This window comes from Lepeophtheirus salmonis, chromosome 4 (assembly GCF_016086655.4).
Source record: "Lepeophtheirus salmonis chromosome 4, UVic_Lsal_1.4, whole genome shotgun sequence".
Lineage (NCBI taxonomy): Eukaryota > Metazoa > Arthropoda > Copepoda > Siphonostomatoida > Caligidae > Lepeophtheirus > Lepeophtheirus salmonis.
Window position 1 is genome coordinate 44,169,696 of NC_052134.2, and position 23,670 is coordinate 44,193,365.

The 23,670-nt window shown below is 30.0% G+C and overlaps 1 protein-coding gene across 1 annotated transcript in view; it reads right to left on the bottom strand.

Annotated features, from left to right (window-relative positions):
- The window catches only part of LOC121116041 (metabotropic glutamate receptor 2-like), a 148,741-nt gene that overhangs the window by 108,196 nt on the left and 16,875 nt on the right, over positions 1 to 23,670 (bottom strand). The window contains 1 exon segment of the mRNA XM_040710240.2: positions 9,682 to 9,840. Within this exon segment, the coding sequence (XP_040566174.1) occupies positions 9,682 to 9,840 (159 nt within the window).

Below are 23,670 nucleotides of genomic sequence, written 5' to 3' on the forward strand. Positions count from 1 at the left end.
ATATTGTTGCTGCAGAAGTTTTGGGGTTTCTTGGCTGTAAGCATCCTTCAAAACAATTTATCTCCTTAATTGACTTGATCATTTTATAGAAAATCCAGATGAAGATGTCAACAGTATATACATCCTTCTCGGAACTGACAACAGGTTGGTGGTGATCAAAGTTTTGCCAGAAATAAAATTGTTCAAAAAAGGTGCAAAGTCAATTTGCAACACTCACTCTTTACCATATTTTTAACCACTTTACTTGACAATGTTTGTAGGCTATGGTCAGGGTGAATACCAATACAGTTTTCAGGCTCAGCTGCAGAGGCATATTTAGCAAAATATTACAAAAAACTTTGTGTATACTAGCTGCAAGTCAGTGATAAAGTGTCTCCGTTAAGTTTGTCAGAACTAAAACATAATAATACTTCTCAAAATTTGATCAATTGACGAAAAAAAATTTCTCCATAAAAAATTATTTTTATAAATATCAGTACAAAGCATATTCTAGAAGTAATCATATTTTTTATGGTACACTATGTATATCTAAAAGGTTACATTATTTTAAAATAAAATGTCCAACAAACTATATAAATTATTCAAATAAATATATTGACACAAATATGAAATTTAAAAAGGAATTTGATTTCATCATCAATAATATTTTTTTTTTTTTTTCATATAGGGGAATATACTTTTTAAATTGAAATATTGAAAGTATACATTTACTGACTGCATATTTTTGAAATTTTATTATTTAAATGTGACAACTCTGTCATGGTTCATCAAAAAAAAGAATTTAAAAGAACTATTCAAAAGATAGGTACTTTCGTTGTTGGTGTCAAAAGTACCTCTTCACCCTCATAAGGCTCTTTCCACCATCTTTTTTTAAAACTGTATGATGTGCAACCCCGGGATCTCTTTCATGGACCCTCATGAGATTTAGGAGATTGGACTGGTGTATTACTATAACTCCTCCGGATCCAGTTTGGCCTTTTTGACGGAGTCCTTCTGGCTTTCCAATGTTTCGGACTCCCTGAAGGCGTAGACGTTGGTTCTGGAGACCTCCGACTGCTTGGAGTTAGCGGATAGAAATCCGTCAATCCCGTTTAATTGTCATTTTGTCGATTTGTACGTAAGCTCCAGAGCTTAGGCTTGTTTTGATTTTTAACTACTTGTTTAGGGTTTAATGTATTGAAATATGAAATAATTTCAATTACTCAACCTTAATTAATTAGGGCATTATTTAGTGTTCAGATTTAAATGAACAATCCGGTAGTTGGTATTCTTTAAAGTTGTGGATCTAATATGAATAGTTGGTTAATAGAAATATAGGATAGTTATTCTTTAAAGTATTTTCCGAATTTGATTATTATTTCTATTGAAACGATATTTTTTTCAAACAAATTGACTGATAAGTCTCAAAGTTTTTACACAAAAACTCCATTAATATTTACCCTCACGTACGAAAATGAACACAGTTTATGTTTTTGCCTCTGTTTTTGTTTATTAGTTTGATTATGTTTTGGTCATCAGAATTACGGTTATACTTAAAGTTCCACTTTGATCTTACTTAGTAGAAAGAAAGAGTTCATAAGATTTGGAGATGTCAAAATACATAATCTTCCATAACTTTGTAACTTATTGAAGTACAGAGATTAAATTGGTGTATTTATACAGGTTTATTAAATATACTTTATATAGCATATAAACAGAAATAGGAAAAATGACAGAGTGCACATTCTTGTCCTATATGTAATGCCTGAAAAACAATGGCAAACGAGGCTCAGTATTGTTGTCCATATTTGATATAATCTTATTAACTTTTTTTAAAATAAGAAATGTATCTATAATTATCAAAATGTATATACATATTCTCCAACTATTCTTATATAAAATGTAACTAAACAAAAAGAGCACGTCTAAAAAAAATTAATAAAAGAAAATAAAGTACATTTTTACGTTTTCAGACGTGCATTTTTTAAAATTAAATGCCATAGATATAGATAGAAATATTATTTTTTCAAATACTTTATATCCAAATGAATTTAGTCAAAAGGATGAAGATGATAATTATATATTTTATTTAACTGACAGAACACAATATAAACTTAACTTATCTCAAATATCTAGTAACAAAAATGTGATGCATCATCGAGCATTGAAAAGTAAGAAGGCTCTCCTAGTAAAGTTAATTATAATACCCTTTCTTCCCCCCTCCCAAGTCTAGAACACGATGATTGAACCTATATGGGAGTCTTATCAAACACCTTGAATTTGTGATTTTAACTTAAGTTAGTCTGGAAAGCGCTTTCATAGGATATCACACATCATGAGAAAGGCATACACAACCAAATTTTATCAGAATTAAAAAAACAAATTATTCGAATAAGGAAGAAAATAATCTTCCGATGTGTGTTTAGTTGTAAAAATGGGCCTGAAAAATAAAATAACTTAAACTTTGATAATTTGTTAACAATCGAACGACTAATTTTATTAAATCTATATCAGTCCATAAGATATTTCAAAAATATGTTATTACATCATTATAACTACAATATATATATATATTTGTTCTTGCATAGTGTATTCAATCATTTATCAAGGATTATAAATATTTCTATTTTAATGGCCCTTTATCCATCGGAAACTTAATTAATTGTTCAAATCTTGCCATTTAATAGATATTTATACCATCTATTACAATAGTACACCTTCATTTAACATCAAATTGTATTCGATGTAGGTTCTTTGTTTTTTCTTACGTGAATCAATCAATGAAGTTTTTTCAAGATGTTTTATATGTATGTATTAATTGAATTAAATAAATATATTAACAATAGGCTTTCAACATGGCAGCACATCGATTGATGTGTACAATCTGTGGAGTAAGAGAAAATGCAATATCCACTGTTAATTTATATTAATATAAAATATAATAAAGCACTTATAAAAATATTAATTAATTAAGCTTGAAGGAATTGCAAAGTATTATTTTTCCTTTCTACAAAATGTGAGATCCATCTTTTTTATATACAAAATACATTCTGCCTTTTAAGAAATGTCTTCCACTAAATTGTTGGCATAAGCTATAGACCCTAATTTAGAATATTGAATTATATGTTACACTAGTACAAAGCCCATTCTTTGATTAGGTCTTACGTATTCTATCTCAAGACAGATGAATATCCATTTCATTGATTTTATATTTTAATATAATCAACTCCCCACTAATGTTGTTTTGATGTGATAATAATGATTTTGTAAAATTATTTCCTGTCTTTTTTTGTCTTTCTCTGTCAAACGTCATTTATTTTTGTGATTTGAAGAGTGGTACCATATACAACATCATGAAATGTAATTTTAAAAGAAAGTGATTGATATTTTTTTCTAAGTTTGAATCTTGTAAATAATTTTCAAATTTTATTCATCATATACTTTGATTCTACATATACAATCCAATACAACGATTATAAATCATTGTATTAAAATACTGAGTGCAGGAGTTAATTTTTCTTCAAAGTTTTGATAAAACTCTATCATTATCTGGAGAGGAAAACAATATACATCTAGCTAACAAGTTAGCTTTTTCTTTCTCTCCTTAATTGAGACGAAAAAGAGTGCAAAATAAACCAAAAGGCAACGTGTGTTTTTTTCTGATGTCGATGATATGATTATTTCTAAGGGTGATCACATCGTGTGACTCTAGTTATTAACATAGATAAACGTTTTTTATTTTCAAATAGTTTTCAATAAAATACTTTTATTGATTCATTGCATAGCTTATTTGATTTATTAAATTTTGGAAAAACTTGTTTAAAAAAATCATTTGAATACTACGTGAGAGCAATGGACAAAGGTCGATGTAGGACATTCAAAGACAAATTATCATGTTAATGTGTGCTCCATCAAGAGCATTGCTTTTTATGATATACGAGAAGGGAGGGGGACCCCTCATTAGGAAATTTTGCACGCATACTTTTCTGCACTATTAACAGTCTAAATAATATGTTTTGCAATATAAAAGAAATATTAAAAAACACGACCGTAATTTTTCATATGAAAATGGAAAATTTGACCAATTTGTTATTCTGGAAACGTTCCTTTTAGTCTAAGAAATAAACAATACTGTTTGAGTAGGTGTTCTTTATACGTATATACATACAGTGTTGTCCACAATTAGAGATACATTAGCTTAAACATAATAAAATTAATAATTTTCTCTGTTAAGATTTCCTAACCAAATATAGCCACATCATTTTTTTTTTCAAATATTGGAGTTCACACTGCAAATGATGTACAAGAATGGTACATACAGCACTTTTTAACACCTGAATTTTTTCCCTTTTAAATACATTGTAATGCATGTAGGTTATGTTAAAAGACAAGACCAATTCAGTTACGATGCTTTGTAAGGATTTCCTGATAAAGACTTCTAGCCAATTCAGTTTCGAGGCTTAGTAAGGATTTCCTGAATGAGGCTAAGAGAAAAAAAATAAGGAATACGTTGTGTTGCAAGTCAGTGATGTGGCATATCTGCCAAGTTTAAGACAATCACATAAAATAAGATATTGGTCAATTTACACATGTAAATAGTATTAGTACATAGATATACCGATTGGTGTATTAAAGTCTGACCACTTATTAATTAAATAACTAATGAAGTTAAGTGATTGAAATTATTTCATATTTCGATATATCAAAGCACAAACAAATAGTTACAAAACAAAACAAACCTCCACAAATTTCCATTCGCACACTCCAAGCAGTTGGACGTCTACAAGACGCCGTCAGCAAGCACAGATCGTTGGTGAAGAAGAGGTGCTCTGTCAATAAGACCAAATTGGATCCAAACAAACTAAAGAAAATAGCTCAGACCAATTCCCTCAAGTTCAGAGAGCCCCAGCAAGAGCTTTGGGGTTTAATACCAGACTGTCCAGAGAGTTAGAAAAAGTGGATCGAAAGAGTCTTATGAGGGTGAAGAGGCCACTTTTGACACACCAGCAGGTAAATAAATTCATTTCCTTCCTTGCAAGACTTTTATGAATTATTCTTTTGAGTTCTTTGGAACTCTTTTTTGACACTTTGGGGTCCCCTACAAGACCTTATGCCAACCCCCTTGACTACACTTTTTGGGTGCATGTCGAGGGGAAAGCCTACAGTGCTGTTCATCCAAACACTGAGTTCCTTAAACCTATTGTCACATAGCACTGGGCTGCCATGACAAAGAACTACATCTGCAGTGGGTTCAGTACTTCCAAAGCATCCTGGGAGTCATCATTGCGGGGTCGCTAAATTAATGATTAGGAAAGCTTGAAGACACTCATCTATTTATATTTTTAATTTTGTTGAAACTCTATTATTATCTAATAAATTATACCATGTTGAAGTTTAATATTGAAAGTTTTCTGATTTTAATGGACCACTCAGTATCTCAATATAACCTGTAAGTATTTCAACTTTTTTGATAAAACCCTTATTCAGGACATTTGTATACTTAGCTGGAATAAAACACGGCAAGTTAAACTAATCTAAACAAATTTTATAGGTGTTTTTTTAAATTTATTCCCATTTGCCTACGACTAACTTAATTTTAGAATAAGGTACGAAATAAAATAAAAATATTGAAGTAATTAGGACCAGTGAAAGAACCATTTTACAAAAAAATAATTATTTATTCTAGTAAAAAGCTGTATATAAAATACAAATAAAATATATCCAACTTTAATCCCAAGTGAAATTATCTTTTTTGAAATTTTATCAAATATAATGTAATTTAAAAAAAAAATAACTTCGTTTAACACAAGAACGACGAGGGTATCATTTTCGATACCCATTTGGGATTCAATGAAATATTGTGAGAAACTTCTTGATTGCATTTGTTTATAAGTTCATGAATTCTCCTATTTCATTTTATTAATAAAAAAAAACTAAATTATAAATTAAAATTAGTATTGGTTTCGTTGGTACAGTGAACACTAGCTAGACAGACATGGGTATCATATTTGACACCCAATCATTTCAAATAATACGTTTGTTCTACAATTGTGTATGAACAGGCTCAAGCCTGTTTAAACAGTCTGAAGCAAGTTCAAACATGAATAAACTTCTCTAGATAGGACTCGTCTACATTTCTAGTATAAATATAAACGTAGATTTTTCTGAACTATCCATTCTGCTTCCACCTTTTATTGTGCAAGGATGTCCAAGAAAAAATTATCCATTGAAGAAATAAGACATTATCTTGAGTGCACATCGTACTCCGATTCAGAAGTTGAGGATTTCGAATTGGAAAAAAGATGAAGAATATGTCCAACCACCTTAATCAAGTTATTCTGATTCTAATGACTATTCTGATGTTTTTGACAAGCCTGTCGGTAAGTAATTTTCTTGAATACCATTATTAGTTTTGCTATATACTAGATCTATTTATTAACAACTAATTGGTATATTTAACATTTCAAGAAATGCCAGGATGCAATCAAGTGACTCAATTCCCGTCTTCTAAGAAACATAAATCAACCGACTTATTAAAAGTGTCAATGTATGTTGGCAAGGATAACACAATCTGGCACAAACAAACAGGAAATGGAGAAATTTCAGCCCGTTTTAGCCAAGAAAACATTTTGAAGGAAGTCTCAGGTCCATCTTCATTTGCAAAACGTAACATCATTACAGATAAAACATTATCAGCTTTTGAACTTTTGATCCATAATTATATTATTGATCACATTGTAAAATGTACAATAGTTGAAGCTCGTTCAAAACTTAAGAATGATGTATGGACAACCAGCAAACGAGAAACACTCCAACTGATTGCAATAATGTATGCGAGAGGAATCTTAGCCAAAGAAAATTGGGGATCAATCTCTTTAGGAATACTACCCCTCGCGACAGATATAAGGAATTATTGAGATATATCCGCTTTGATATTCGTTCCACAAGATCACAAAGACTTCAAAACGACAAGTTTGCCTTGATTTCTATGGTATGGGATCGATTTGTCGAAAATTGTAAGTCATCATACAGGCCAGGTGAAAATATTACCATTGATGAGCAACTATTCCCAACAAAAGCTAGATATCCATTTACCCTATACATGGCTAAAAAGCCTGATAAATTGGATATAAAATTTTGGTTAGCAGTTGATGCATCGTCCAAATACTTGGTAAATGGATTTCCTTACTTGGGAAAAGATTTTCAAAGACCCGCAAATAAATCTTTATCAGAATTTGTCGTAATGAATCTAATGGAACCATATTTGGGTAAAGGGAGGAATGTTACAAAAGATAATTTCTTTACGTCATTGTCTCTTGCAAATAAATTTCAGAAAAATAGGACGACTATTTTAGGAACTATGAATCGTGCTCACAAAGAAATAACTCCTGAACTAAAAGCTACCAAACAAGCACTATTTTCAAGCTTAATCTTTGTAAATAGTGGCAAAACATTGACTTCTTATCAAGGAAAAAAAAAAAAATTAATTATTATATTTATAATATAGTATTATAATGAAACTAAGTATGGAGTTGATATTCTAGATCAAATAGCAAGACTTTATTCCACCAAAATGTCCTCTCGCCGATGGCCTTTACAAGTTTTTTATAATATTTTGGATTTTTCTGGTATAAATGCTGTTATCTTGTAAAGAGAAGTGTCTGGTAAGAAAATAACTCGTCCCCAGTTTTTGAATAATTTGATTACCGAACTTATTCGTGAAGATGATGAATCAAATGATGATATAGAAGAAAATAATCCATTATTTTAATCCCAATCAAGCTGTTTTACTAAAAATAAAAGCTGGTGTACAGTCAATTGTACAAGAAAATCACGGCGCTTAGCAAGCAAAACCTGTTGTAAATGTAAGAGATTCGTATGCAAGACTTGTATTGTTACTGAAAAAACAATTGTAACTTGTAAAAAATGCTAATTTATTGATATGTGTTATTATAAAAGTTATGTTTATTTTTTAAAATAAATAATAAATCTTCGGAGAGAATAAAAATTAACATATTACTTTTAATTTTATCAACCACTAACAGTTACAAACATTAAAAAATACATGGGTATCATTTTTTATATCCACTCTCGTTTAAGGGGGGTCGTTACTATTCGTCGTTCTAGTGTTAATATATTTATTATTTTTGCCAAATTATCTTAGAACCGTTAAGTTCATTCAACTTTATGTTAAATTTGAAATGATATGTATAACTACTCCTCAATATCAAAGGGATTCTCATGACTATGTGTTAGTTTGTTTCAAATAATACTGTTTTTTTATAGTATTGAGTCGGCCCCGATACAAAAGTTAAGTCTTTTTTTAATATTTTTAAAACCAACAAATAAAAACCTATCTTAAAGATTTTTTTAAAAACTTAATTTATTGGTTTGAGATCTGGATTTAACAATAACTATTTTTACAAGTTGGTTTCACTTATGGTTTATCGGGACGTCAGTAAAACCACTCTTTACCACTTAAAGGAATCTAATAATGTTTTATAGATTTATCTACAGGCAATAGCAATTTATATGTATATTTAGTAATTTTATCTTATCATTAATAACTGTCTAATAGACTCTCTTTTTTTGCTTTTGGCTTAATATTCGCCTTTATGTGCTTGGGATAATCAAAAATCTGACTTTGACAAAGATGTAGGTCTTTTAAGTCATTTTTGCCGTGGTATTTACCACTTTGATTTAAAAACGTAAGAATTTTGTTTCAAATTTGCTCATAAGACTATTTTTCTGTGTCAAATATTTGGTTAAGTATAAAGTTATTAGCATTTTTTCCTAGATGTCTTAAGTGAGCGATATCTCACGATTAATACATTACATGTAAAAAAGACTTAAGCATACTTAAAGGTTAAGCGTACACTTTCAAAAACATTGATTTACAGTTTTATGCTTGGTGAAGCCAGTTGTGTGTAATAGCGTTCCAAAATGGAAATAAAAAAGAGAAAAATCGATTCAGTATCACTACAACCAAGGTGAAAGGGCAAAGCAGGCGATCAATATTTTATGTGTTGTTAATGGACTTAATACAGTATCAAATAGAATATTTTAAAAAGTGGTTCCAAAGATTCCGTTCAGATAGTATAGACGACAAAAATATCGATAAAGTAACATAAATTGTCTAGTTGGACCGGCATGTGAGCACGTATTCTATTGCCCAGTAAAAAACCGTTATGAACCATCTTTATTGGAAGATCGTAACTATGTTAATTTTATTGTTTTAAAATACGACGAAAAAATATTCCTAACTTTTTATTTAACGTATTAAGATCCTTTTATTCAAAAATTTTAATTTTTATATTTATTAGTATTGGGGTAATCAATTAAACAAATAGTTTTCTTTAATAACTTGCAGTAACCCTTTATTTTCCAAGATAATATTCCTACTTTTTATTCAACAACTATGATTTTAACTAGGTTTAAAATTGATAATATTACTTATCCTTATCTTTCATCAAACTGGGAATCTGCAGGTTACTAAGCAGATCTTAAACCTCATAAACTATTGAAACTAAGCATAGAACAAATCAAAAGTTTCTACTCTAGAAATTACCTTTTCAAATTTAGTTGAGGGGAAAAAAATTAAGCATTGAAAAAGGAAATATCCATATATTTTTTAATTACGTTTTAATCAAAAGTCGACGCCTCTAACGATTAAATCTTAAACAAAATAAACAGTCAAATTACCTCCTCATCCATAAGAGATCGGACAAATTGCATGGATTGTTCCAATGCTGTAGAAGGATTTGAGCAAGTATCCAGGATAAGGGCTCCCAATTCAATATCGGGCAATAGAATTTTATCCCTATTGATTTCATCTAAGGCATAGAGCATTGCTTCCATTCTCTGAAATATATATTAAATTATACAAATGTATTAAGGTATGAAAAGAATGGGTATAAAAATTAATTAATTTGTTACTGTTTAGAAGCAACTTTAATAACATTTTTTTGTAGTTTTTATACAACTTTTTGATGTAATGACGTTTTTATTTATTATATCAATGTATATAATTACTCCTGTGTGAATAAAATTTAATTAATTTTTTCATAAGTTATTTTTATACATAGTTAATATTAATGTAATCATAAAAGTACTTGATATGTTAAAATTATATTTTCCTTCAAGGATTATATTTTTTTTAAATAACTCTTATACATAAAAAACGGATACTAAATTCTTTAGTCATATTTTATCCATAATAATTAAAAAAAAACCATGAATACTCATCTTTTCACACGTTATAATTTATAAACTTCATCAACATAATATAAAAATGGACAAAAATTAAATGGAATCGCCGTAGCTCACCGACAACGCGCTCGGCAGAAGTTTCTCTTGAATTCAATGAGCGTTGGCGCCCAGGTGATTCCTAGAGAAAGAAATACACTTTATGTAAATGGATTTCACCAAAATATTCCAAAGACAGATGGAGTAAATGCAATAATATATTGTCTACTTATACTTAATCAGTTCAACTCAATCTAACCAATTAAAGGAACATTAAGAAGAAAAAAAAACACTTATGAATTATAGTCATATATAATTGTAATGAAAATAACAGTTTAGTAGTGCACTTAATTTCGTTTTTACTAAAAAAACCCTAGATATTTGAAGAATCTTAAGGAGGAAAACAAATTAGCAGTAATGACAATGAGTTATTTTTCATAAGATTAGCTGCAACTAGTAGTAAGAGGGCTATGAAAGTATATATATTCATCAATCGTCCATTATATGTTGTAAATATATTGAAAAGACTTATTAAAATTGTAAAAAGTATAACCTTCGACGAGAACTACTTAAAATAAGGTGGATATAGATGCTTCATATTCAAACTTAATATAATCCCCTAACATATTAATTAAGTTTTATTTGTTACTTTTAAACTCATTAGCAATTTAATTTTTTCCACGGAATATTATTGTACTCTATATTCAACGCAACCTAAACAGTTTATTTTATTAAACTTCTTAATCAATACTAAAAACTAAATTGAACAAAAATCAATCAAACTCGACCTTTTTTAAAATTGAAATAAAAGGTCTATTTTATAACTTAAGCTATAATATATAAAGTACTTAAAGAAAAAATATAATTGATAGTAAACGACTTCATTTTTGGTGGTTATATACATTTTTTTATTAATTTTAATCAAGATAAATTAATAATTAGCTCATTTTTCAAATGCTGAAATTTTTTTATTTACTTTTATTTTCATCTATATTGTTCTTTCATTTCGAAATACGGTACTGAATCGTATTCATACTCTAAATACTTGATTTAAAAAAAACAAAAACATAAAAAAGCCAAACTTGAAGTTGAAAGTTTTTATAATAATTTTCGTGTTTTACATCATGAATAACAATAATAAATGTGAGTTTCAGTCACTGAGCGCTCCAAGACCATCATTTTGTTGCATAATGTTATCAATATTTCAATATCATGTATGACCACTTTATACATCGATGTTTCTTTCTCAAGAATAAAAGAATTGATATAAATTTTTTCGAAACAAAAAACACTGTTCAAGTTGCGACTACCACTCGTTTATATATATATTTTTTTTGGCAACTCTACCAATTAAAATACACACACCAGGTGTCCGGAAAGTCCTGACTGATTTCTAACTTCCAACTTCATTAAGATCTACAAGAACTAAAAGTAGAGATACAGAGAAATGTTTTAATAAAAAAACTTTGCTTGGTTATAATCTATAATATATTTTTAACAATTTGGCCTTTAGCTTCCATAACAGCCACAACAAGGGGACGGAAGGAGGAGCAGGTGTTTTTGATGTAGGTGGGGTCCATCTTGGCCAAGGCCTTGGTGATACTGGCCTTGAGAGCTTTGGTACTGCTGTGGCGTTTTTTGCAAGCCTGCCTCTCAATGTGCGCCCAGATGCTGAAATCCAAGGGGTTCAGGTCGGGGGGAGGGGGCTAGAAGTCCTTAGGCCAGAATTCCACATTCTCCTTCAACCACTTCTGGGTGTTCTTGGCTGTGTGTGCAGGTGCCCCATCCTGCTGGAAACACACCCTCTTGCCAGGATACTCCTTCCTGATCCATGGGACCACCTTGGTCTTGAGCACCTTGATGTAGTCCTCCGAGGTGAGCCTGTAGCCCTCTCGGAAGAAGACTGGAGGCATGGCTTTACCATCTGAGCCAAAAACCCCAAGCATCATGATGCTGGCTGGGTGCTTGGTCATGGACACATATTTCTCAGATCCCACGAAACCAAATCTATTTGAATTGTCTACAAGAAAGTCATCAAAAGCCTAATTGTGGATTCCCCTGCTTTTTTGATACGTAAATGCTTCCTTTGATTAGGTTGTAAACCATCGGAAGATGTACTGAAAAGTAAAAAAAAAAAAAAAAAAAAAAAAAAAAAAAATTGCCAGCCTTTCATGGACTCAAAAGAAAAATGATTCTTCAACCGGATGGCTAGTTCAAATTGAGAATCGAAGATCCAGAGAGAGACTGCACATTCCGAGAGTCCAGTTTAGAGATTTCAAGTCATCTTTTTTGGGATTGCCCAAAAGTGGTTAATATTGTGCACATGACCACTGAGTTTTTGAGGAAATACTATAATTTATCAATTAAGATTGGAAATTGCCTTGTAATTTATTCTGGACGCCGCAAGAATTAAAAACTGCTGCATACCTACCAGTCAGGTTGGAGAAGTTTGATGTGAATGGAAATGAAAATGTTTAATACTTTTGTTTTTTAGTTTAAGTGTTTAGCAGATTATCGTTAACATGTTAATATCTTTTTTTCATTTACCCATTCTTATTTTGTATCATTCTTTTATTTATCAATACATCACAAATGATTGTCACTATTGTTATAACAATTAATTAAAATAATTTTGTGATGAAGTTGGTATGTATTTTTGGAATCTAAATTTACAAAGAAAAGTAAGAAAAATTTAATTAAAAAAAAAAAAAAACTGTTCAACCAAATTTGAACTACCTTAAGGCTGCCATAGTGGTTATGTAAGATAACTTGTTTGATGATTTTTTAATCAACTCCAGCGAAAGGCCTTCCGTGTAAGTATAAAGGCTGTCATGGATACAAAAGCTGGCAATAATAAATTACCAAGGTTGGAAAGGCCTTGTTTTCAGGTTGTTTCTTTTTTGTTATTATTAAGTATTTCTAAAGCAACCTCTCATTACCACGTTTTGCGCCAAAACTCTATACCTCAATTTTTGGAGGAATTATCTAGGTTTTATTGATTTTTATATGTCTTCTTATTATCAATATATCCCGAATACGAATAAAAAAGTTTGACAGAATAGGATACGTGATATTTTTTATCGAAAAGGTTTTGTTAGATAATAGCTTATTTATTTAAATATTATCTATTCTATACAGAATACAAATTTAATATTTTTTATTTATTTAATATTTTCGATTATTAATTCACGGGTTTCATATATGATGATGAAAAAGTATTCAATTTTTTTTTGTGATTCTAATATTTAGTAATAACTAACAACTACATATGATAAATAAAGTTTTTATTGTTAAGATATCCATCATAAATTGGGTGTGGCTAAACAAATTTATTTCATACTGTCAACAAAATAATTATCATTTTCCAAATAGTGGTCTTATTTTTTTCATTATCACTCTATTACTTTTTTATTTGGTAGATCCATCTTCATTTTCACTGTTAATAAATAACAAAGAGTTCGGATACAATTGGAACACCATGAATTTCTAAAAAAAAAAAAAAAACACTCCTAAAATGCCAAACAAATGATTAATACGTCATAACTCAATGATATAGATTATAATATAAAAATAATGGGGTTTAAAGTATGGAGCTTTATTTACGATTAGACAAAATATTGAGGAACAAATTCAATTCAATTGTATTGGTAGGTCCTAAAACAAATCAATTTTTCAAAATGGACTCTATGCCATGTCAATCCAAATTATTGAGTTTGTTACAATCTACCTGAATGTGGCAATTTGCCACAGTCTGTCCTACCTGTTTGTACTAGTTGTACAATTATAAAACACTTCAACTTCGTACGACATCGTTCTACAGATGTCCACAATTTGGAGTTACACATCACGTCATCAACCACTTCTTTATAAAAACGGTCTAGATACAATTTTATATGAGACTTATAAATACCGAGCTTTATTGAGTGGCCAATCCAGACCCAATAGCTTAAAAGAACATACATAGTTTGACTTAATAAATAATGATAAAATTAAGGATATTGAGCGTGGTTCAAATTACCGTTTGGAAGGTGAGAAAAAAAAAGTAAAACGGCACTGTAATTTTATTTCTTAACCAATTATGCACAAAAAACAACATATGACATAAATTTGGCATTCACTCAATGACATAACAGTTCGCTCGGACCGCACGTTTACAACGTCCTTGGAAAAATCCTAAAGATTTCTTGACCGTCCCAGTGGCTAAAGTCCAGAAAACCCTACTTATTTGCTTTCAGGGATCTTGTGGTGCTGAGTGGACCTTCATTGGAAACATGTCACCGATTGCATTCATCGATTGGCCGGTATTCTTTGCAGTTTTTTTGTTAATATTCTTCAACAAAAGTAGGACTTCCGACGGGTTTGCCCGTTTTCAGATTGCAAGGTTGTTTTCCTTGTTTAGGACTTATTGGATTACTTCCAGCAGATAAATGGTCGTATGCTATTCTGAAAGGTATGTTCTACTTTGCTCTAATGCTATTTAAGCTACGTTACCTGTCAAACGGGGAAAAAAGGCAATAGAGTGGCCCACGAAACTTTTTCCTTTTGATACCGCTATAGAAAATAGACAGATGGATATTTTTCAATAATTTTTTATTTATTTGAAAACCTCGACATTTTGATTAATGATGAAACACCAATTTATTCATATGGCCACCGTGGGTGGCCTTACAGTAGCCCATTCTGTCGACCCAATTTTCAATACATTTTTGATTGTGTGAGCTTCAATCGCTGCAATGGCGACTCCAATTTCGTGTTTCAAATCGCCAATCGTCTCTAAATGCTTGGTGTAACATTTATCTTTGACGGTTCCCCACAAAAATAGTCAAACGGAGTGAAATCGCAGCTACGAGGTGGTCAGTTGACGCTGCCGTTTCGGCTTATGATGCGATTGTCGAAGACAGTACGAAAAGATCCACTGTAACGTTGGCTGTGTGGCACGTACCGCCATCTTGTTGGAACCAAATTTCGTCGATGTCTTCCTTTTCCATTTGGGGCAACAAAAATCTTCCAACATGGCCCGATAGCGCTCACCATTGACTGTAACGACAGCTCCTTGCTCGTTTTATGCGTTCGGCAACAACAGCAATGTTTTTGATAGAGTACACTGGAGGAACACGGGAACGCGTTATTTTATACATTAAAGAACCAGTTTCGCGCACATGCTTCACAAATTTATCCACAAACTACCTGGAAGGAGCTTTATTTCGACCAACATAATTTTCTTGCAGTTTCGTTTGAAGACTCTCCATTTTGGACGTAAGTCTTCGGTATTTTCCAATTTTTTTCGAGCGTAAACTTAACTATCTAGTAAACCGGAGACTTTTTACAAAATATTAAACCCAATGAGAATGTTACTACAGCTGTCAAACGTAAAAAAAGAGGTAGTTTAAAATGCAACCACTAGATGGGCCACCCGTTATTTATTTTGTTATGGTTCTCCCACAAACAGTTTTTGTTGGATTTGGCTCATTTTGAAAGTTCTATCCAGTCTATTGCTATTTTTTACACTCCTATGCATATATCAATGCTTTCTTGCTTGTATAAATATTATACTCAGCTTTTTTGAGACACCTCTTACAAACTTTCTCAGCATTCCCGATCACCAATCAACACGAACCTTCTTTTGATCATTTGTCATATTATGTGGGATTCAATGTGAACATTTATTTTACCACCAACTTTTCCTGCAATTTTCCTGTAGATGCTGGTCATACTTTGTATTTATGTACTTACTTAGTATATTTGAATATCAAAAAAGTTGTTTATGTAATGTGTACTTTTACTCTTTTTGATAATGGGCCTTGGTAATTACACACATATGTAATAGTATGTTCTTTGTAAATACGATGAAAAATTCATTATATATTATATGTACATGTCACTAGTGCTCTCCTTTTCCAAGCTGAATAGTATGAAAAAAGAGGGAGAACCTACGAAAATAATTTATTATTATTATTTGGGATAAAAAAATAAATTGGATTGTGTCAAAAATGTTTCGTATATATTATATATGGATGTACACATCATCTCAATGATGGTTATGTGATGAAAATCTCCTTATTGATTGATTTTCTAATCGTAAGAAACGTTTCTGTTTGGTTGAGTTGATTCAAAGTTTTTCACGTATAAGCCTTTTTGTTCGCCTTTGATCCTTCCACAGAAGATGTTATTGTTTTATTTCTCTCCATGACGCTTACAACGTGTATTTTATTTTGCAGCAAAACAAATATAGATTGCCATTTTATAAAACTCAATGAAAAAGTGGGTGCGAATGTTATGGTACTAAAGAATTAACGGATTAGTAGTGATAAAAAATGGATTTATATTTTTTTTTCATAACAGTTGTTTTGGAAATGGAAAACAAAAGAGTGAATTTACTGTTTCAATGCTGTTGTCACCATTATGAAAATTCTCAGGAGGGAACTTCCTTTTCTAATACATGTTAGGGCAGCAAAACGTGCACTGTTAATTAAAGTTTATTTTTCATTACTATTAAAAGGTTTAGTAATTATTTTTTGATACTATCTTTCCACCGTATTTTTTACAAAAACAAACTAAATTAATCATTTAGTAATTTAATCATCATGAGCGAGCAACAAGCCAAAAGGCAACACATCTCAGATACATTAGATACTGGAGTTGAATGATGAAGATTACGTATAACTGTTCTAGGAACCTGGTTTTTAAGTAAAACAGATGGAAAAAAAAGAAGAAGACCTCTCCGTGATGTCAGAAAGTGGATGTGCATAATTTACAGAGGGATACGAAGTTCTCGTTAAGTTTGGAGAAGAATATAAGGGAGGATCCCACAAATTCGATGAATCGCCTCGCCAACGACTTAGCTGTAGTTCCTAGAACATGGAGGACTATAAAAAACAACTTGCCATTAGTTTCTTTACCAAGGACCCCATGCCACCTTCTGACAAAGGGAATAAAAGCCAGAAGGCTCGAGAGATGCAAAAAAATCCTGACATGGATCAAGGTAAATTGGTCAATTGTGAAAAATTTCTCGGACAAGAAGATTTTCAAAGTTGATCATTTCTACATCCCGCCGAAGTGACTGCTCGCTCACGTGAATAAAAAGAGGTCCAACGGATTTATGACGCCAAATATTCACCCAAACAATGGTCCTCGGCTTGTGGCCTTTGTTGGAAAGAAGATGCCGTTGTTCTTTCTCAAGGTTGGACAGAAAATCGGCCAGGTAGCCTATTTAAGGTGCTTAGATACACCATCATACCATGGCTGAATACCAAATATCTAGAGAGTAACTACGAGTGGAATCAGGATGGCAACCCCTCAAGTCAAGTAAAGTCAAGTGAGAAAAGTTCTGCGCAGATAACATTATGGAAATTGTGAAGTGAAAAGAAATCCATAAAAAATCCGTTTATTTGTAGTTATTTTATTTTTCATAAATGTTTATTTTCGTGGCAATCAAAACAGTCCTTAACTAACACTACTGGACAATTTTCATTTTCTCCACATTTTCAAAAATTGGACTTCAAACATTGCCATCAAAATGACTGGAACAGTATCGACGAAACCAAAATTGCACTATATTGTCTGTTATAGTATAAGGACTATAAACATTCTTTACATTTTCAGCGGCCTGGCTTGCATTTATGTCTTTCTAGAAGAAAAACTTTAAATAATGGCGCAGCTTCTCTTTGCTGATGTATATCTTTGACGCAGACTCAAGCAATACTGAGTCAAACAATAAAAAACTATTTAAATAATTTTTTACAAAGAAAATGTTATCTTTCGAGGGCCATCTAGTGTACAGTGATGTCACTTATAAAAGTAAATACACATTATTAAAGTCATCTGTCAGAAAATAATGTATGTATTTTACAAAACCTATTATTATTTTTATATATTGTTAGAACAGTAATAGTATCTGCAATATCATACGATCCAAGTTTAAAAATTATAAAGACAATCAAAAATTAACATTTATTTAACAGTAGATTTAATACTCTCTGGGGTTGTGGCAAGGGCAAAGAAAATTATATTAAATAATATTTTACAATTTTTACGTTTGGGTCGAAATCTATTTTTTTTTTGGCTTTACTAGCCCAGCTTGGTATACTCAGTCTAATTAGCCTTTGAAGCCTGTTTTACTTCACATTTAACCCAATCTATAACACCAAAGGGCTAAACAAAGACAATACAATCAATTTTTGCCCACCTGGGCGAGTTGATGATCCCATAAATTACTCTATAAATAACTATGTAACCTCGATTAATATACCCTTTTAATTGAATTTAAGAGATTAATTCTCAAAAGAAAAGGAAAAATCCTACGTTGGCAAACTTGATTAATTTCAAAATTTAATATCTTAAATACAATACAGTTAAACCTATAATAGATTTTTGGTTATGGAAAAAATTGCCAGAAGGAAAATAGTTCGAGGAGAAAAATTACCCACATTCTAAGAGCAATGAGCGAATATGAAGCCTTCAGACTTATACTAAGCCTACCAGTAATGATATTCTCTGCTATCAGTATTCTCATTTGAAAAAAGAAAAAATTGACTGCGGTGGAATATTGTCACCAAAAACCCTATTTTTTGATAAACTTTCAGCATACAAAGTTACTGATAACAAAATCTATAAAATTTGAAATCGACAAAGTTTTGTTTTAAACACAACTTAGTTTTTTTTTTGAAAAATGATTTGCTTCATTTGCAATTATATTATTTAAAGGCCTAATTTCTAACACGATAATTGCATTATTTTTTCTCTTTGGAATAGCATTTGATTGAAAATAAAGAAGGATGTTAAACATTTATATTTATCTTGAACATTTAACAATAACTATCTTATTTTTATTTTCATTCACAAATTCATGAAGTAGAAAAAGTCTCACTAATAAATTATGGATTCTTTAAAAAAAGACTGGGAATGAAAAAACTAAGCTGAAAATGCGTATTTTTAATTTTGTCAGTTACAAAGTCCTCTCTGGATAAAAAAATTTATGTTCGGCCTTAGGCAATTTTCCTTCGGTCAATCATTCGTTGGGCAATTTTTCTAGTAAACATATTTCTTCAATCTCTAGTTATACAGGGGTTTCCTGCTCACTGCAGTTTTTGGGAATAAAAAAATTCTGTGTTGTACGGGACTTTTTTAATACAACAGGTTTATCTCAGTATATAATTTTATAAAATTTATTTTCACAATATAAAAAACTGCAATATGATCAAAATATGTTTAACTATACGAGGAGTCAGAATAATTCCATCACTACAAATCTTTTACAACAATAATATACTAATATCGAAAAAAAATCTACCATAGGTAGGTAAGAGATACGTATAGTTATTTTATGACATTCCTTTGCTTCGTATTATTGTCCCTGTCAGTATTCAATTAAAAGAGAAAATTTATTGAGGTTGCGTAATTAGCTTTCACTTTATCCTCAACATAGATTTGCATTGATAAGAAATATTATTTCTCTTGATTTATTAATTCATTGTTATTGTCTTCGTACATATGAAAAAACTAATCAACGATTTATGGAAGTATTTTTCTTATATTAATGATTTTATAGCGTTCTTAATTTAACAAAATGATAACAATAAAGAAAGCACTTGTCTATGCAAAATGTTTTAAGAAATATTGTAGGCAAATACGTTTTATTTAGAGTTAATTTATTGCAAAAATTATTTGAGCCTTAAGATCAATTTGAGTTAAATTGTTAGTAAAAGTAAATAGCCTAAGAGCACAATTATTAAATAATAACATCAAATGAAGAAAGCATCAATTATTGTTTCCGTTTTTACAAATATAAACTTCTACTAAAACAATCTCAAAAAGTAATCTGGAAATAAGTTTAGAAAATTATTTCGTATTTGTACTTGAAAAATCATTAGAATTTTGATGCAAATTTGAATCAATCACTGGAAAAGGTATACATAATAATTCATGGAACTCTCAGTTCCCCTAACTGATAAAATAAGTATTGAATAGACAACTAATATTCCACTTAGTTGAAAAAAGTTGTTTTTCATTTTTTTTTCAATAAAATTAATCTAAATAATTCATTTCAACAGTCGGTAATTTCCTTTTTTTAAATATTAACATTAGATATTAGACTTTCTAAGATAACATATAAAGAAAAATACTAATATTTGTAATATTTGAGTTAAGATAATTTGTCACTTAGCCCTTGACATGGTGTGAGAATGCAGCAGACTTTATGTAATAAATATGAATACTCTTAAAATCTTAGAGTATCATTTTGAGTGACACCAACTGGGTAATATTTTGGATAGAATTGTACATATGTCATACACAAAAGTGATGACAGAAAATGATATATGTATAACATTTTTTTCTATGAATAGTTTCTATGCAATTTGTACCTTTATTTTTGGCTTGTGAAATCTTTTGAGAACAAAAAAAAATCATTAATTTACATTAAAAGAAACCCATTATCTGCAAATTTGTATGCATATTTCAAATATGGGTTTATATAGTTTATGTGAAGGATTCTTATCTTAAAAAAATAATTTAAATATAAAAGAAAGGATTTTGTTTGTAAAAGAATCACATTCGAGGTTTTAAAAGACATCATTTAAAGTACAAATAATTGGCCTTTAGAGAAAGAAATATATATGTAGAGATGATAAGTAAGGAAATGTATTGATCTAAATTTCAGCTGTTAAAATATGGAGTTAGTAGAGGAGATACGAAGAAAAAGAAAACACTTACAGTATTAACGAGTTAATTATCCAGTAGGAAGTCAATTTTTCTTCCTTTTTGGATATTGTTTTGCACAATAAATCCTTCCATTCAATTAACTTATCTCATGGTAAAGAAAACAACAACTAAGAATAGTGTTAACGTTAAATATTTCAATTTTGTTCTTCAAGCCAAATACATCCATACACAATATTTTTTTATAGTAGCTGAATTATTTTACCCTACCTACTTATTCAAAAAGAATTTTGCCTCACAATGGCAAATTGCCATCAAAAATGATGTCTATATTTATTTATTTGTCAATAAATTGATCTTTATTTACAAAGAATAATATTTGAATATAAAAGGTTAAGCTTAGCAAAATATCAATTCGATTTGAATGTTTTTTAATTAAAAATATATTTTGTTTATATATTGCATAAATATAAATAATAAGGGTTCATTAAGATTATTATAACAACCTAGAGTGATTTTTTCCAATAATAAAGTTTCGATCATATTTATGTTATTACTGTTCTAAACTCATTAGAAGCAAGCAAATACTCTTTTGTTAATGGATTTTTAAAAAAGTTTCGAAGGGAATAATGATAATGACTATAATTTAACCTTTAAGTTGGATTAACACAATATATTTATAACTAACATAACATTTTACATCAAATACATTTATCTTCATGTAAATTACTGATTTTTTTTTTACTCAAAAGTTGGTTCATATCTAAAAAAAACTCGAATAATTCAAACCCAAAATTATTCAAAACCAAATTAGATACGAACAAAATAAATTACGAATTCAAAATTAGCATTCATTAAATATGAATTTTTAATGTATTTCTTAGTATCTAATTACAAGTTGTGTATCATGTTTTTTCATATCAAAAACTAGAAAAAAAACGAAGAAACTAATAACAAAAGTTTTAATTAACACGCTGTGCTAGAATTAGATAAGTAACTAAAAAAGGTTTTTATTAACTTGTAAATTGGGACAATAGTCCTCAAATTTTTTGTAGCTGTGGACCGGTCAACACTTCACAATGTCATTGCAGACAGGGGGAGAGGGTTGAAATAATACGGATAATTAACGTGAATCCACTGTTTACTCATATGAAAGTTTATTATCATATTGCTCTAACATTACATTGCTATCATAAAATTTAAAAAAAAAACTTAATTAGCACATTACTCCAGCAATTTAACGCTATAACTGTCCATAACGCTAAATCAATGGGATCCTTACACGTGTTTCTTCGGAACTAGATGATACCATCTGGGAGTTAGTTTCTTAACATTTAGTTAAATTTTAACGCGCAAGAGAGAAGAATAATGTCACTTCAAAATAAAATACTCCTCTACCTGCACTGGTACAATTACAGAGGGGAACTTTCAACTCAATCTACAGTTGGTAGGAGAAGAAGAAAATATTGACACTGAATGCAAACAACGAAATAGTGCAGAGGACATAAAGTAGGCATTCTAGTTTGTTGCCTGTGAATCCTGATTGATCCACAGACAAGATACAGGAACCACTCTATTAGGGTTTCCCAGAAAATTATTTTTTTTTAAACTATACAAACACAAAAAGCATGTGCTGTTTTAGGGGGCAAAATTTCTACAATTTTTCACAAATTACGAAAATACAAAAAAAACTAAAACTGTAAATTTTATGAAGTGCCATCTTCTATTTTTTCTATAAATTTACATTCTCAAATTTTTAGAACACAAGTTTAAATTTACAAAAAAAAATTGTATAGTATTATATAATTCAAATCAATGATACCAAGCGTAGAAAAATAATAATAGCAAAAAGGAGGTTATAATTTACGAAAAACACTTTAAATTGGAACTTAATGATTCAAAAAATAGTTATTTTGAATGTTGATACATTTCTCTTATTTGTAATATTTCCTAATACACCAAATAATGTTATTTGTTATTCTTAAGTGTGAAAGATACAAAACGAATTGATATGCATGAAAATACACATTACTAAAAACTTCAAATCTACTTTGAACCATAACCTTGAACATGTTCGTTTGGCCTCTTTTTGACTATGAAATTTTAAGTTTTTGTCGTGGATTATAATCTATACTTTTTCATTTAATTTTTTCTATATCTTGTATCAGTTGTTTCAATATTAAAATACATTTAAATATTCATTTTGAATAATTTTAGACATACGTTTTAAATCAGTCTGAAGGTAATTTTTTACAAAACTTCTAAGAGCAGTAGACTTTTCAAAATAATGACCATTATTTTTTACAATTTTTGCAATCTATGCGCAATTGCATAAATTTTGATACCTGATGCGTTTGTTTAGCTTAAAAAGTACCTGTCAGGACACCCTATGGTACATTTGTTTTTTTGTGATAATGAATAATGATGAAATTGGAAAATTTTGTCATTATAGGAAAAAAATATGGAACAACGTAGTTCAAGGGACAACGCAGTCATGAAAAATTACTCAATCTGCGTAAGTTCGCGTCACGGTCGCTCCTAAAGAAAGAAACCTTCTTTTTGTATATGAACTTCTAAGACAATTCCTTGCTCGGACAGAGTAATTATAGCACTATAATATTTATTTATTTATAATAAGAGAAATTCCATTTGATCCATTAAAGTAATATTTTAAAAAAAATGTGTAAAATTTGTAACAAAGCACTTTTTTTATTTAATTTATTTTTGAAAAATTAAATTGTTGCTCAATGTATATATGCTTATTCAAACTCACACGTCTTTCCTAATGTT